Raw genomic sequence first — 15077 nt, 5'->3', positions numbered from 1 at the left:
CACTGTTCGTGTCCTCCACAGATTCTTTCTGTCCTTTCGTCTCTCTGTCACACTCCCTCTGTTCTCTGCTCGCTGTGATCAATTAGGAGACATTAGTCCCACAGATATTCCAGGCGACAGAAGCCTCAGGAGGCCACGCTCTCCTTCATCTCTCCTCCTTCTGCCTCCCCTCACTTTCTCCTCTCCACACCTGGCTGTCTTGTCACTCCTGCTCCTCCTCCCCATCAGCTCCCTCTCTCTTCCCGGCAGTGCAAACAACAGACCTCACTCCCCACCAAACACCAATGTTGTGCTCTCACGCCTTACAGTGCTGACAGTGACATATCAGCCTCAGTCCTGCTCTCCTCCATCTCTCCAGTGATCTATCCTCCTGTTCCTTTCCCCTTTATGTCCCCTCTCTGCCCTCTGTGCACCAACTCTATCCCATGCCTTTCCTTTTCCCTCTATCTTGCTCTCTTCAGGTTGCCATTCACAATGATGGACCTGTCTTCCCTCCTGTATGCCAACCATTCACCTGTATCCTAGCAACCACCTCTCCTTTGGCTCTGTTGCTCCATGCGGAGCAAGCAAACAAGACGCCGGGGGAATGAAGAACAAGCACTCTCGTTTATCCTCCTCCCTCCATCCGTTCAGTCATTCCTTCACACGTAAAGAGGAGGCCATACTCCACTGAAGTTTGGAGCAAAACACTTTAACTGAAAATGCAACTGTCTGTCCTCACAAATAAACTCTCTCTAACTCGTACGAACACTAACACGGAATACAGAAATGCACAGAATCACAGCTGCACATGCCTTTTTCTGCCCATTTTGTGTATCTATGTGGGCATGTTTATCTCATCCCCATGGCTCCATCCTAACAGCAGGACATAGTGAATAAGCTTCAAAGAGATATTGTCGGTTGTGCTCCTGAAGCATGCAAAGTCCTGCCTGTCTAAAGGGCTCTCAGTGTGTGCGCATATATGTGTGAGTGCGTGTTTCTGGAAGATTGTCAAGCAATTTTTGGGGCCTTTATTTATGGTCTTCAAAAAATAAGAAAGACTAGAAAACAAACATTTGAAGGCTAGCACACCCTTAAAGCTACACAATCAGACACACACACATTGTATAGGCCGCTCTTGCGGTGCTCGCACACATTCGTGCACAAAAAAGAAAAGTGCTGTTCAGGCACATGTGTCCTGGTGTAATTTATGAGTGGGCTCCTGGGCGGACGCCTCAGAGGGGTCCTCTTCACGCTGCATGGCTCTGGGTGCTCTGCACAATTCCCCCAGTGAGTGCTGGGCCCACACACACACACACCCACACAACACACAAACAAGATAGCACAAAATCCCCCTTATGAGTAGTGAACTCGCCGCACGATTAACGCTACAAAAAGCTAGGTAAACACAAGGGTTTCAGGCTTGGCAGCACTGCTACAGCTCTGTTCACCATAGACAAAGCAGCAGAGCAGAAAATATTTCCTTAGAACAGCTGAAAAGAGGGTTTACAGTTAGCAAAAGTAATAATAGCAATAAAGTATCATTTCAGCCTTGTTCGGCTTGCTGAATTATAGCCAGCTGGACAATTATGTTTGGTGTTAAAGCACAGACGTTTGGCATATAAAAAAACAAAAAATACACAAAGTGGAGCTAACAGGAAAACTTATTACAAAGTGTTGTGCTTCACTCCCTCACTCTTTTCTATTAAAAGACAACACAATACAGTATATTTAAACTGGATTGTGTGCTTACAAGTCCTTCTAAATGTAAAAAACACCTATGAATAAAGTAATCTCTTATTGTAGCTAACTACTAATTATTAAGACAGACAGGCCCTGTTGTAAACAAGTTGTATGCATCTGGCAAGTAACCCACTGATGCACAAACACTGATGTAGTAGTTTAAAAAAAGGAGTAGTAGCAGCAATTAGTCTTGAAAACAGACACATTTTTCATAACTTTCCTAATTAGATTTATATTTAACAATTAATGTGTTCTGATGAAAACAAATATTTGTGCCACTAAGCACTGCTGGTAAAATGATAATCATAAAAAAAGATGAATAAACTGAGGTTTTTGGTTGCTGCTATGCTCCGATACATCCCTGTCCTCGATTATCAACAGGGGAGCTGTTTTTGCACTTTGTGGTAGTTGTGGCCTTCCTTCCTCTGCCCACTCCTGTTTTGTAGCTCCATATGTGGCTGTCCAGTGCAGGCAAAGGGCCTTGATCTGCTCCGGAGGACACACACCACTCTCAAGGGCACTCGGTGGGGATACGAGAAAGCACAGCAAACACACACCAATGTGGACACGTGCGCACACAGGCACAGATTTGAGCACGCATACACAGTTTCGACACATCCAGGCGAGCGGGGCGGCACACGCATGAATGCACATACAAACTCACCGTGGATGGATGGCTAGATGAATGGTGATGTATAAATATATATATGTGTGTGTGTATATATATATATATATATATATATATATATATATATAAATATATTTATAAATAATGTAAAATAATATTAATAATGTATGTAGAGGCGATGAGGGGGTTGTTCTTTCTGCTGATGCCACTGTTTCCTAAGATCTCCCCATCTGTTGACTCCGGTCTCTGGGGTAAGAGGCCAATCAGGGGCGCAATGGCACATCTGCCTCCTTGCACACACACACACACACACACGCACACACTCAGACGTACTTAAAATTTTCTGTCTTTTTTTTTTGCTCCTCCTCTTTCTATTGTGTCTCTTTTCCTACACCAACACACACACAAGTCTGCCCTCTCTTGACCAGTGAATGGGGTCAAGAAGGAATAAAATCCATGCCCACATTTACACTCCCACACACTCTAAGCAATGCTTTCTCTTTCTGCTCACAGATCCACCAGCAGACAGCCATCAGAATCTCTTCCCGATGTGCTCGGTAAGTGCTCTCCTCTGAGTATCCGCCGTTCTTTTAAGTATGACTATCGCACGTTGGCTTCAGATCAGTGAAAAACATCCACTTTCCTGCTGGGTCTGTTAGGATTCCTACCTTGACTGATACCTGCTCACAGAAACAGTCCCTGTATGCTGCGGTTTATGCATCTTCCTATCTGCACTGACTGGCTGTTTGCTGATGCTGAGTGGAGGCCAAGGCTCCTGCTGAGGCCGATTTTGACAGTGCAGCACAAGACTAAAGTGACAAAGCTCACGCCTTCTGAATCTGCTTTGTGTTTAGAACGGGCTGTTAGTTTGACACTTTTTCTTTGCGGTGTGGGGGATGAATATAAAAACCCTCAAAGTTCACACGTTGTAGGTCAGCGCAAAACAAACAGAACTAACCAACCTGAAATAAAAGAGCTGTTTATGTGTGGCAGCGCTTGTATTCATTCAGGCGTAATTCTGGTGGGCTTTCCAACACTTCATTGAGCTATATATGTATATTTAAACTCTGAATTTATTTAAAGTCCTCATCAGAAGAAATGCGCTAATTAAAACACTGAAATTATAATTAACCCCCTTCATGAATAATATTGGCTTACCAATGAAGTAGGACAGTAGGATGGCCAGTAGGGCAGCGGCTGCGATGGCTGTCACTGCGGCGCATTTCCAGCTGCAGTACTTGGACGGCTTCTTTAGCTTGAAGGCTGAGCGGGAGAAGGTGTTTCTGGGTAGCAGGCGAGGAGGTGGAGAGTACACTGTTCCCGAGGTCAGAGGGTAACCGGGGGAGGAGCTACTGAAGAGAGGAGTGGTCCCCGACGACGTCTTGAACAAGAAGTGCCTGTAGACAGAAAATAAGGGGGGAAATAGGTCATTTCACAGGTAGAAAGAGAGAGATTTTATGTTATTAGCTGATACTTTCTGAAATACAAAGATCTGGTGGCTCTGAAGGAAGGTAAGCACACCAATCTACCACTCGATCAGAGTCCAGATGACAGGGTCACATATGTGCAAGCTTCTGTCCAATTTTTCTTTTCCGATGAAACCTTCCTGCCATATGGGTGTGAACATCCTTGAACTGATTGTGTGTCCAATTCAGCCCTTTTCCAGTCCAAGGTCTCTTTTTAACCTCCAGCTGCTTCACCTTTTTTTTTTATTTCCTTCTGTGCCCTCGCTTCTCTTCTTTTCACCCTACTTATGATGTGCCATGTTTCTGCCCTTGATGGCTGGAGAGGATCAGTGCCGTCCCCCCTTTCCTGTACTCATTGTCCAGGTGGGGTCAGAGCTCAGGGAGAGGATAAAAGCAGGATTTGAACCATCATCCCTTTGCTCATATTACCCATTATCCTCTGCTATCACTGCACCTGCTCACCCAACTCCTCTCTTTCGCTACTCTCCCTCCCCTCCTCATACCGATTCCTATGTTTAATCTTTTTTTTACAGTCGCTCAGCTCTTTCTCTTCAGCATCTTCTCTCTCTAATCATGTCTTCTCTTATTCATTTCACAGAAGATGTCCGTCCCTCCTTTCACAATTGCTTCTCTCATCTGACCTTGTAGGAACACTGTTGCCTCGGTGAGGAAAAGAAATATTGCACTTGAAGAATATTTTAAAGGACACGAAAAGAAAGAGGAAAAAACTTTTATGAAACCTTTGTGACATCTTTTGCGACACACACACTCAAAGCACACATGGGGAGTGAGGAGCTGGCCCCTACACAGACCTCAGGTGGTTTGACAGAACAAAGCCCTCAGGTGCTTGTGACATATCAGAGGAAGGAAGGTCACTCTACTGCCTCAGACATGACTGAGGAAGAGGAGTCTTTGTCTGTCAGGTTTGTGGAACTTGCTTGTTTGTGTGTTTGTGAATGTGTGTGTGTGTGTTTGGAAGTGCGAATGCTCTCCTACTTCTGTCCTTTTAAATTTCTAACCTTGGGAGTGAGGACATGTCTGGTTTTCACTTCGTCTAAAAGCAGCCTGAGCCTTAGGGTCTTGATGTTGAACGTGTTGCCTTGGGTAACGGACAATTCTGGTTTATGGCAACTTTCAATATTGTACTTCTATCGGTGAAGTGAAAAATATTGACCATCTTGTCGCAATGCGACGTTCTGCTGAGAAACTTTGTGTCTTGGCATTCATATGGATGTTGCTTTGACACATCATCCACCTAAACACCTCCAGACAGCAGTAGCCTCCTCCAGCAGGACAATGTTCCCCACCACACTGCAAGGATGCACAGTCCAGGAACACAACAAAGAGCCTGAGGCGGTAACTTGCCCTCCAAACTCCCCAGATCTCAATCTGACTAAGCATCTGTGGGATACACCGGAACAAGCCTGATACACAGAGGGTCCACCTTGCAGCCCACAGAACCCAAAGGATGCACTGTTCTCAGTGCCAGACACCACAGGACGCCCCCAGAGGTCCAGCATACATGCCCCAATTGGTAAGAGCTCTATTGGCAGCACAAGGGGGACCTACACAATGCTAGGTGGGTGGTTTCACTGTGTGCCTCATCTGTGTATCAGAAAACAGGCCAAAAAGAAGTGGTCAGACAATAAAACAGCGACTAACCAGCTCAGCCAGAGTATCCATTCCACTTTATTTGGATGCACACAAGAAAACTATGTTAAGTCAGAGTCGAACTTGGAAGTCAGTTAACTGTGATGGATGTTTGGGCAGTTTAGGTAATTTGCTCACACTGTGTTTTCTTATCCTTTAAATTTGGCTCATCTAATGCTTTATTTAATACCCAACTGATTATTTCAGTGTGCCTAATCTGACGTTTTCTTCTTTAGGATGTTACAAGGTTTGCAAAACTAAGCAAATAACTTGGTGATGGCCCAAACACCTCCCGAGACACGATATTCATGGTTAGCAGTGAATGTTATGGTTGGAGAATCCAGAATGAAGAGGCAGGGCAAAATTCTTACTTCATAAATTATAAGTACATCTCACTAATATGGTCTTCAATCAAAATCCAAGTCAAGTCCAACAAGTCTCATGACCTAAATTTGATGTTAACACCTCAAATTCGTCTTTCAAGCCATGTAAGTAGGAACGGATGTAACACAACGTTACTTCTAGCCATTTATTAATTATCGACGGCTAATGTTGTGGTGATTTATAGTTCTGCATTAGTGTCCATTTGTGCTGCTCTCTGTCTATGCACACTGAAGGATTACAGGAATTGAACCAACAAAAAGGCGACAGAGACTTGTCCTCCAACAAAGCAAAAGCACAATGCCCCTTGGTGATGATGTTACACCTAGGGTGAATACTGATTGGTTAAAAGGACGGTTAGAACCAGAAAGGCATTAACCCCAGCAGAAGTTCACTTCTGCTTGTGGCTGCAGACAATACGATATCTACAATAAGGTGTTCATTGCCCAACAAAAGGAGAAATAAACCGCACTATCACACAGAAAAGCAGCCCAAGTTTCAGGTTGTCCACAAATTTTTGACAATGCCCCAAAGTGGCAGGAGGTTGACATTTAATGCAGCACCGACGTGAGCAGCATCTGTTGCCCTTTTGCCATTTTCAGTTGCTAATTATTACTTGGACTACAAAACCTCAGGTGAAAGCATTTAGCTGACCACATTTAATGCATTCCATGTTTGCAAGGCTGAGTTGATTCTATCTGCTGTTTATGTAAACAAGGAGTTAACCTGCAGTGCTCCTTCTTACATTATTTTTAATATTTGGACTTTGGGAGGATAGCGAGTCACTCCAAATAAAAACAGCAAAAGCCAAGAGAAGTCATGAGTCATTGGTGTTTTTCTTTGTCAAGTGGAGTCAAGTGGAGTTTAAGTCACCACATTTGTGACTCCTCTCTGCCTCCAGACCAAGACACATGAGTCATATCTGCACAGATGTGTGTCAGCGCTGTCTTCTCTCTTCTGTAAACCCACTGTGTCATTTATTCAGCCAAGGCTAACCGTGGCCAGTAATAAGCCACCACTTTTACAGGATTGGTCGCTCTCTATTCCAAACAGTGCTTTGCGGTCTCATATCATTTTGATGCCTTTAATCACTGCTGTGTGTCTAAACATGTGTCTGCTCTTCTAAAAACAGTTGGTGAAAAACAGGTAACGTGCTCAGAGCATGAAGATTTGGTTCGGGAGCACCGTTTCACTCTATCAATTATTCAGTGTCTGCCTCTCTCTTTCTCTCTCATCATTTCATGCCACTGAATGTTGGATTGGTATCCTGCTGGATTCTACTCATTTTTTCCCCCCTCTTCCAGCTTCTCCTTTCCTTCCACTTCTCCCTTTACCTGTCAGGTATTCTGTGTGACACCAAGGAAAATAGGCAAAAGAGAAGGGAGGGGGAAAAAAAACCCACTAGACAGATACAGGCTGAAAGAGCATGAAGGGATGGCACGCAAAGAAATATGAGGTTATTGTCTAAAAATACCACACTCTCGGTGTCACTGCCATCGATTTTTTATGCATGCAAAAACCTATATGCTCCCAAATGCAAGGAAGCACATGGCAAGCGTGTGGATTTGAGCTAACACACACACACACACATATATATATATATACACCCACACACACACACAACACACACACTCTCCAAGGTCAAGCAGCATGCGTCTTTGCTTCAACTCATTTCCACAGTCGCTGAAGCACTCTGTGATGGCAAGGCCAGCAGTAATTAATTACAATACTAATGCATGTGTGAACGCAGGGAGAGGGTGAGCGGGTGAATTGCTTGCATTCTATGCAACACAATGCATATGATTTGATGTGCTGGTATGTATTTGAACTTGGGCAGCGGATTCCTTTCATTCCCTGGCTTTGTTGTTTGTGTGCAGAAGCTCCACTGTGAGCTTGGTGTGGGATGGGAATATGTCTATGGGCCATACTAATTACGACTAGGAATGGAAAGTGTCTAATGTGCTCTGGGGAGGTAATTGACATTGATTTATGTTGCGGAGGACTATGGAGGGGTTCTATCATAGCAGGCAGCCGGCAATCACAACTCTGTATCATTAGGCTGGGGTGTGTGTGAGTGCGCGGTTTTGTGTGTGCGTGTGCATTTGCGTGTGAATGTTGTGAGATTTTTGACAGTGGTCCAGCATGGAAATGTCACACATAATTAGAGAAAGCTGACAGAGACCCCCCCTAACCGGTGCCACCTCGTTGTCATGCATCCTGTCTTACACATGCAACACACTTACATACAGAAAAAAGCAAAAATCTAGCTCTCTCACACGCTGACGCTTAATTTACACAGACTTAGACATAGGCGCCCACCCACGCACAAATAGTAAAAATTCACGTATTTCATGAGACTGCCCTGTTTGATTTGCATCCTCGCAGCACAAAAAATGGCATAGGCGAAAAACAGAAGATGCAGATGAAGGCTATAGATTAGAGGACGGACAGGGAGACGAAGGGAGGATGCATTTTCACTCCATTCCAACCCTGCTCCCCATTGAGAGAAAACAGGACCTGGACAATTAACCACAGAACAGAGAGCATGCTGGGTAATTAGCAGGAAGTCAAAGCTCGCATTCCCCTTGAGCGAACAAACACACACGCTTTTGTGCGCCCACACGCATACACACACACTGTTCATTTCCTCGGCTCTCGCAAACATGTGGTTGCTTAGGATAGCACTCCGAGAACCATCATCAGACGCAGAGAGCAATTAACAGAGGTGGACGAGATACGGGGGTGACTGGAAAACAGTCTGATCTGGGAATGAAACAAAGGGCTTGTGGAGCGGAGGATGCTCAAGGACGGCGTCCAGAGAATTCTCACCTACTACAATTGTGGGAAAATCAATCGACAGATGGATACAGTGGCATTCATTCGCCGAGCGCTGCTTTGATGAAGGACAGGAGGAAATTCTTAAGTGACTGATGTTTGTAAAAAAGCAAGAAAAAAAACCCAACTAAATGTAGCACTCATCTAGCTTTGTTTGTTTCCTGAAATAATGAGGCTTTCTAGGTTGCATTTTGTTTTTTTTAATCTATTTATTTATTTCAAAAAAAGGAACAGTTGAGAAATGACCACGAGCCTAATTTATTTTACCAATTAATGACTAAAAAATAAACCCAAGTGTTTCGAATATTTTTGCATGGGAAATATTCCGAGCCTGATATGTTTTGAAATCAGCATCTCTCAGCTGTTAGTGGCATTGAAAGGTAGTGCTGCACTGGCTTCAGCCCCAAGCCGTGATAGTTGCTACTTGGTTGGGAGAAACTTTTTAATATTTGCTTACTCTTTAAAATGAATTGCTGAAACAAGTGAAAGTGCAGCTAAAAAAAAGAGATCTTAGTTTATTATGGTAGTACTTCTGGATAAAAATGTTGTATATTATGGTTACACTATACTTTATAAATGCAAGCTCATATCATTAATAAACTGCATGATATTAAGCAGTTCTCTAATGCACATTAATGCTTGCAGGGCTGGGAATGAATCTTTCCTCTGTCCTCCCTCGTCCTCTTCTTCATTCTGTGGTTCCCACAGGTAGCATCTTCGTATCTGTCCCCGCAGTAATGCATTTGAAAGTAACCTACAGTAACCCCTACCCCACCCCACCGCATCCTCCACTGCTCTTACCAGATAAATTGAGATGCTGCAACCTTCTCGGTGATCTTATTTCTCCCCTAGAGTTGTGGCCTACAGTGGAGCGAGCAGGGGAATGTCCTGAGATCACAGAGAGAGATTGAACCTGGCATCAGGCAGCCAAGAGGCTCCAAGGGACCGATTGGAAATCAGGTGCTTTCTCACAAAACGCTGCAACACATGTACACACATGTGCGCTTGCATTCGCATGGAGAGATGCATTCTTTGTCTCTGTTTCTTGTACACGCACGCACGCACGCACGCAGGCACGCAGGCACGCAGGCACGCAGGCACGCAGGCACGCAGGCACGCGCGCACGCGCGCACGCACGCAGGCACGCAGGCACGCGCGCACGCGCGCACGCACACACGCACACACGCACACACACACACACACACACACACACACACACACACACACACACACACACACACACACACACACACATATAGAGTGGCATCAGCCATCTATAGTCATTTATCTCACACCGGTAGATGTATCCATGTTCTGTGGCCCCCAATCTCCCTCCTCTGCCTTTCTATCTTCTCTCATACACACTCCCCAAAACAATCTCCTTCAATCACCACCTCTCTCCATTTCTCTCCCTCTCTCTCCCTCTTTATCTCTCCCTCCTCTACCGTAAACCATTCCTTTACCCCCTCACACACCCCTCCATCCTCCCTCCCACCCCCCCGCCACTCTCCCGACTTATATTTCTTTGCTATATCACCGCTCCCTCCCTTCGTCTGTTTCTATCTCTCTCCTTCTGTGCCAGTCATCCAAATCCCGGGGTGTTCTTAGGTGATCAATCTTCATCCTCTCAGCGCGGTCACACTGCTGGGTCAAGCCAAAACACACACATGCACGCGCGCACGCTCACGTTTACTATAATGAGTGGACAACAAATGCCAAGATTTACATATGATTACATTGGGGAGTCGTCGCAGTTTAAAAAAAAAAACAACAAAAAACGCTCACACGCTTGAACGTAATGACACACACAAATGTACACAATCACATCCTCCCTCCCTCCCTCACATGAGCAGGTTACTCATCGAGCTGCTGGTTATAATGAGATGGAGGGCAGCCTCTGCCAGCTCAGGGATGGTGTGACTCTCTGGCTCTGCCCGGCTGGCTTGGACCCAATCGCAAGCTCCAGCAGCTCCAGCGAGCCCACCCAGCCTCCGCCACAGTCTGGACCAGAGCGGAGGGCCCAAATCTGGGCTGGAGGGCGGAGCTGGAAACTCTGTGCGTCGCTCTGGGCTCCGTTCGCAGCAACAGGCTCGGAGCCATGCCCAACCCCACCACCTGAACATGACCAAATACTGGCGCGGCAGAAGGGCTCAACAGCGTGGGTGTGTGTATGTGACGCTTCATTTAAATCTCTAGAGATGGCAATCACAGACAGCTGCAGTGGAAAGAGGATTCATGAATTTATTTTGGTTTCATCACAGATCAGTGTGTCATTTTGCAGCAGCGCAAATCACAAGAATCTACCCTCTCCTCAAATTATGTTATGGCATACATGTCACCGTGGTAACAGGTCTTGATAAGCACTTGCAACTGGAAATAGCTTCTTTTCAAAGGTCTATGCATACTGCTTCTTACCCATCATGCACACTGGCACGATGCATCAGCATAGGTTGAGTATGGACCTGAGATCAGTGAGGCTGAATTAAACATGGTGAGGCCTCATAAATACTGCACAGGGCCAGCACTCTGGGGAGCCTACCCGGGCCCATCAGAGCCGGAAGCCCCAGCGCCCAGCAGGAGAAACACAACTACAGCTTGCAGAGTAAATGCTCAGAGAGCGACCGTGCGCATGCTTGCAAGCATGCAGGCAGCGTCCCTCTCACTGCATGCCTCATAAATAGTAATACGCTGCATGAATGCTCTGTTTGCCTGGTAAGTGTTCTTTGTGTACTGGCAAAAGCACACGTGTAGTGTGTGTGAAATGATTTGTCTTTCCCGCTTTGTCACTCCAGGTTGCAAGCATAATAGCATTGATACATGTCAACCATTTATGAGTGTCCTGCTTGGAGACGAGGTAGGGAATGCACACTTTTGTGAATCACAGCACCAGAGCAAATTTCCTTCTGATTTGGAGGTTTGCAGATTGATACATAAAACCAAGGAAGGGAGATGTTCAGCAACACTGTGTACATTTGCATGCTTTTCTGTGGTATTGTGGCTGCTCAGTGAACTTGAAAGTATAGATGAATCTTTTACTTGTGATGGTGTTTGAAAAAAAAAAAACTATGATAGTCTTCCAGAGACAAATTAGAGCTGTTCAAGTTAGGAGTTCAGATCTTCTGCCTTTCTTCTTAGCCTCAGATCCGCAACATCCATGCGACTGTATCACTCCCTTGGATGAGTATCCAAGGACATCAGTTTCTCAGGCATTCAAACAATTTGTCGCAAGAAGAATGGTAAATGTATGAACTCATCGTGGGGGAGACAAGCAATGACTGACTTAATGAAAAAAATGGTATTAGGTGGGTGTAAAGCAACAAAAAAATCATAAAGGACCCAATCACTGCAGCATTTATGAGAGAAAACATTTCCAAATACCAAGTCAGTTAATTCCAGTGCAATTGCCATGATAAGTGGATTCACTTGTGGAGGCAGAATAATTTGTGTGGTGCTTTGAGGTAGAGTTTGACTATGGCAAACTTTGACTGGCTTAAATCACTTTTTTTTCCCCTGCTGATTCTTTATTCATGTTTGGTGAATATTGCTTGGTGCGCTGGAGGAAAGTTTTGCGATGTGTTTCGATTTTGGTGGATTTGCATTGCTGGTGAAAAGGTCTGCACCCCACTGTGTTCTCAAAGCCAGACACTGTAGTAACAACGGCAAAGTCCTTACAGGCAAGTCTTGCCATTTGGCAGCTCTCTTGGTCGAACTCTGGGCAGCTATTTCGAGCTAACAAGACTAGAAACTTGTGTGAAAGAATATGAAGAGCTATCGCTGCAAATTCAATGGTCGCCAGGACATAAAAACTACATGTAGAGAGTCACTGTTGAAAACTGCTTTAAAAGTTCGGTGATTTTGCCCCAAAATAAAATATTTCCATCCATGAGCACAGTTTAAAGACACCGTGTTTGCATGACTGGCTGCATGTTTTCTGGTTTGGATGATTGGCTTTTTAGTGGGCGGGTTGGGGCATGTGTGGTACCATTGCCATTTTTGTTGATACAGAATTCTCTCCATAGATTTATAGTCAGGATTCTTTGAGTTGTGGGTCTGTGCCTTGTACTGTTCCGACAATGCTAATCTCTAAAGGAATGGAAGGTCTAAAATGGAGCTTTTATCCTATTGTGTTATGTCTTCCAAAACACCAGAGCAGGAGATATAGCTAATGTACCTCCTGAATGAACATTTGTACTTTAGCAAGCCAGCAAAGAAGGCGATTATGGTATGGCTGGCAAGTGAAACTGTTGCTGTGAAGTTATGCTAGCATATAAGCCGTGGTAGCTTTCGAACTAACCCCATCAGACTACATCACAAAGGTTCCAGCAAGAATTTCATGAATGTATGCAAAAAAAAATTGCAATATCGTGTGGAACTGACCTAAGTGATATTTTTTTGCCTCCTCACGCTGGCCTTGAATTGATTTCTCTCCCAGGTCACTATGAAGATTGCTTCCCTTATTTGATTTTGTATTCTTAACATTCTTCACTGTACAAGTTTTATGTTCGCCTGAGTGTGTCAGGGCTACTTTCACAGTTCTTATTTTCTTTCCTGGCATTTCTGTCTGACACCATCACTCTGTGTTCGCGGGAATGTTGTTGAAGCAGCACAGCTCTGACCTTTCATTCCTTGCTATTGATTACTCAAGTCTTATTCCACCGCTGTGCTTACTGTAAGTGGATCCAGATATCAACAACAGGTAAACTTGCCCGCTGTAAAAACAGGAGAAAAACACAAGCGAGAACAAATTTTTTCTGACCTGGTCTCCAGCGGGACGTTGCTGTTGAGCACCCAGCTGTCTTGTAGCTGGACTGACTCGGGGGTGGTCGGACCATCTCCAGTGCCGGGAGCCGGGGCGTGGATGGGGTTTCGTCCCCCTCTCAGGGTGTTTCTGTTCAGGCTGTTGGCAGACTGGTGGGACAAGGTGTGGTGGTTGTGTGGAGGGGGCAGTGGAGGCCGTAGTGTGGACTGACTGTGGTGGTTGGCAGCCCCTGAAAGAAAACAAGTCCAGAGAGAAATTTAGGAGATACACTTTTTCCGTCAAAGAGAGAGTCCAAGATTAAAGGAATCGAGGATTTCATTCCAAAATGGTACAAATCCAAAAGTGGAACAGAAATGCTATTTGATATTTGCTGTTTATTTCTCAGTATGTCAAAAGCAAAGCTCTCCAGCTAGCAAATAACTTCATTAACATTCCATTATGTGCTACTTTTGTCTCTGCCATCATTTGTTCGGTGTTGGTGTCACATTTTCCAAATGGTCGATAACTTATTTGAAAAGGAAATTCCAGCTAAATAGATACACAGAATTCGATAATCATCTTTTCACATTTTGCTCCGCATTTCTCTCTGATTTGTCCATCTTCATTATTTGCCAGGTCTTCCACTCACATCCCTCTCTCACTTTCACTCATTCTTCCCAGTTTTCTTTATCACAACTAAGAGAATATTAGAGCACTCAGCACAGCATGCGCCCTCATCTCTTGCTCTCAGACTTGGGGGAACATGTCAGCTAGAATCCAATACCAGCTCTTCCAACAATGAGCTAATGGACTGTTGAGTGAGAGAGCTGAAAAACAAACTCGGATGACTCAGACAAGAACACCCATTCACACACCACCTTTCTCCCTCTCTCCCTCTCTTTCTCTGAGAATCAGTGGGGGATTTGAGCCCATCTGCAGCATGTGTGTGTGTTTGCATCTGTGTGCGGATTCACACATGAAAATCGATAAACCACATACAATACAGTACAGACGGCCCGAAACAACTGCAGCTCTTCTGGTGCACACACTGCCGGGTGCAACACCACACATCTAATGAAAAAAAAATTATAACATGTCATGACAAACTGTCCAGACCTTCATTCTGCTGCTGCCTGAATGGAAATGTTGATATTACTGCAAAGCGCCCAGTCATTGATCTTACATTTGGCTTTGAGTTCTGGCTTTACAACATAGTTTGCTTTTTCTTTCATCAATACTAGACATTGCACTTCAATCATTATTTTACACATCTGAGCGTGGAATGCATTATAATGACTGTTTGTTTGCACATTGCCTTTCTCGTATTGATCAAAGGTTGGACTAAGCGTGCGTATGCACACATACGTGTGAGGTGAAGAAAACAAATGCAACTGCTTTGTCAGGCAGTCTGATCACCCTTGCCCTCCTCCATTTGTCATCTTCTCTTGAGTTAGATAAGAAAAGAAACAGTACGCGAGACGCAAAGAGATGTCTCTGTGAGTTGCACTCTCCTGACCGCTTTTCTGCTTTGATATTTACCAGTCATGAGATTCCTAAGAAAAATAAATCATAGCAGCTGTACACACAAGGACGAATACAAAAAAGACGAATGCACGTTGCAAGCGCATAATGCAAACACATCGAGGAATTAAAGGTA

At 44.7% G+C, this 15077-nt stretch overlaps 1 protein-coding gene across 13 annotated transcripts in view; it reads right to left on the bottom strand.

Moving 5' to 3' along the window:
- The window catches only part of tenm2a (teneurin transmembrane protein 2a), a 216804-nt gene that overhangs the window by 43912 nt on the left and 157815 nt on the right, over window positions 1-15077 (bottom strand). For all 13 annotated transcript variants that reach the window (XM_051954368.1, XM_051954370.1, XM_051954369.1 and 10 more), the window contains 2 exons: window positions 13439-13670; window positions 3509-3747 (listed from right to left, as the gene is read on the bottom strand). In XM_051954368.1, coding sequence (XP_051810328.1) covers window positions 3509-3747; window positions 13439-13670 — 471 coding nt within the window. The remainder of the gene's footprint in view (window positions 1-3508; window positions 3748-13438; window positions 13671-15077) is intronic.

This window comes from Acanthochromis polyacanthus, chromosome 10, assembly GCF_021347895.1.
Source record: "Acanthochromis polyacanthus isolate Apoly-LR-REF ecotype Palm Island chromosome 10, KAUST_Apoly_ChrSc, whole genome shotgun sequence".
NCBI classification, from domain to species: domain Eukaryota; kingdom Metazoa; phylum Chordata; class Actinopteri; family Pomacentridae; genus Acanthochromis; species Acanthochromis polyacanthus.
Note: the sequence above shows the minus strand (reverse complement) of the source record. Positions and strands in the feature narration are given on the sequence as shown.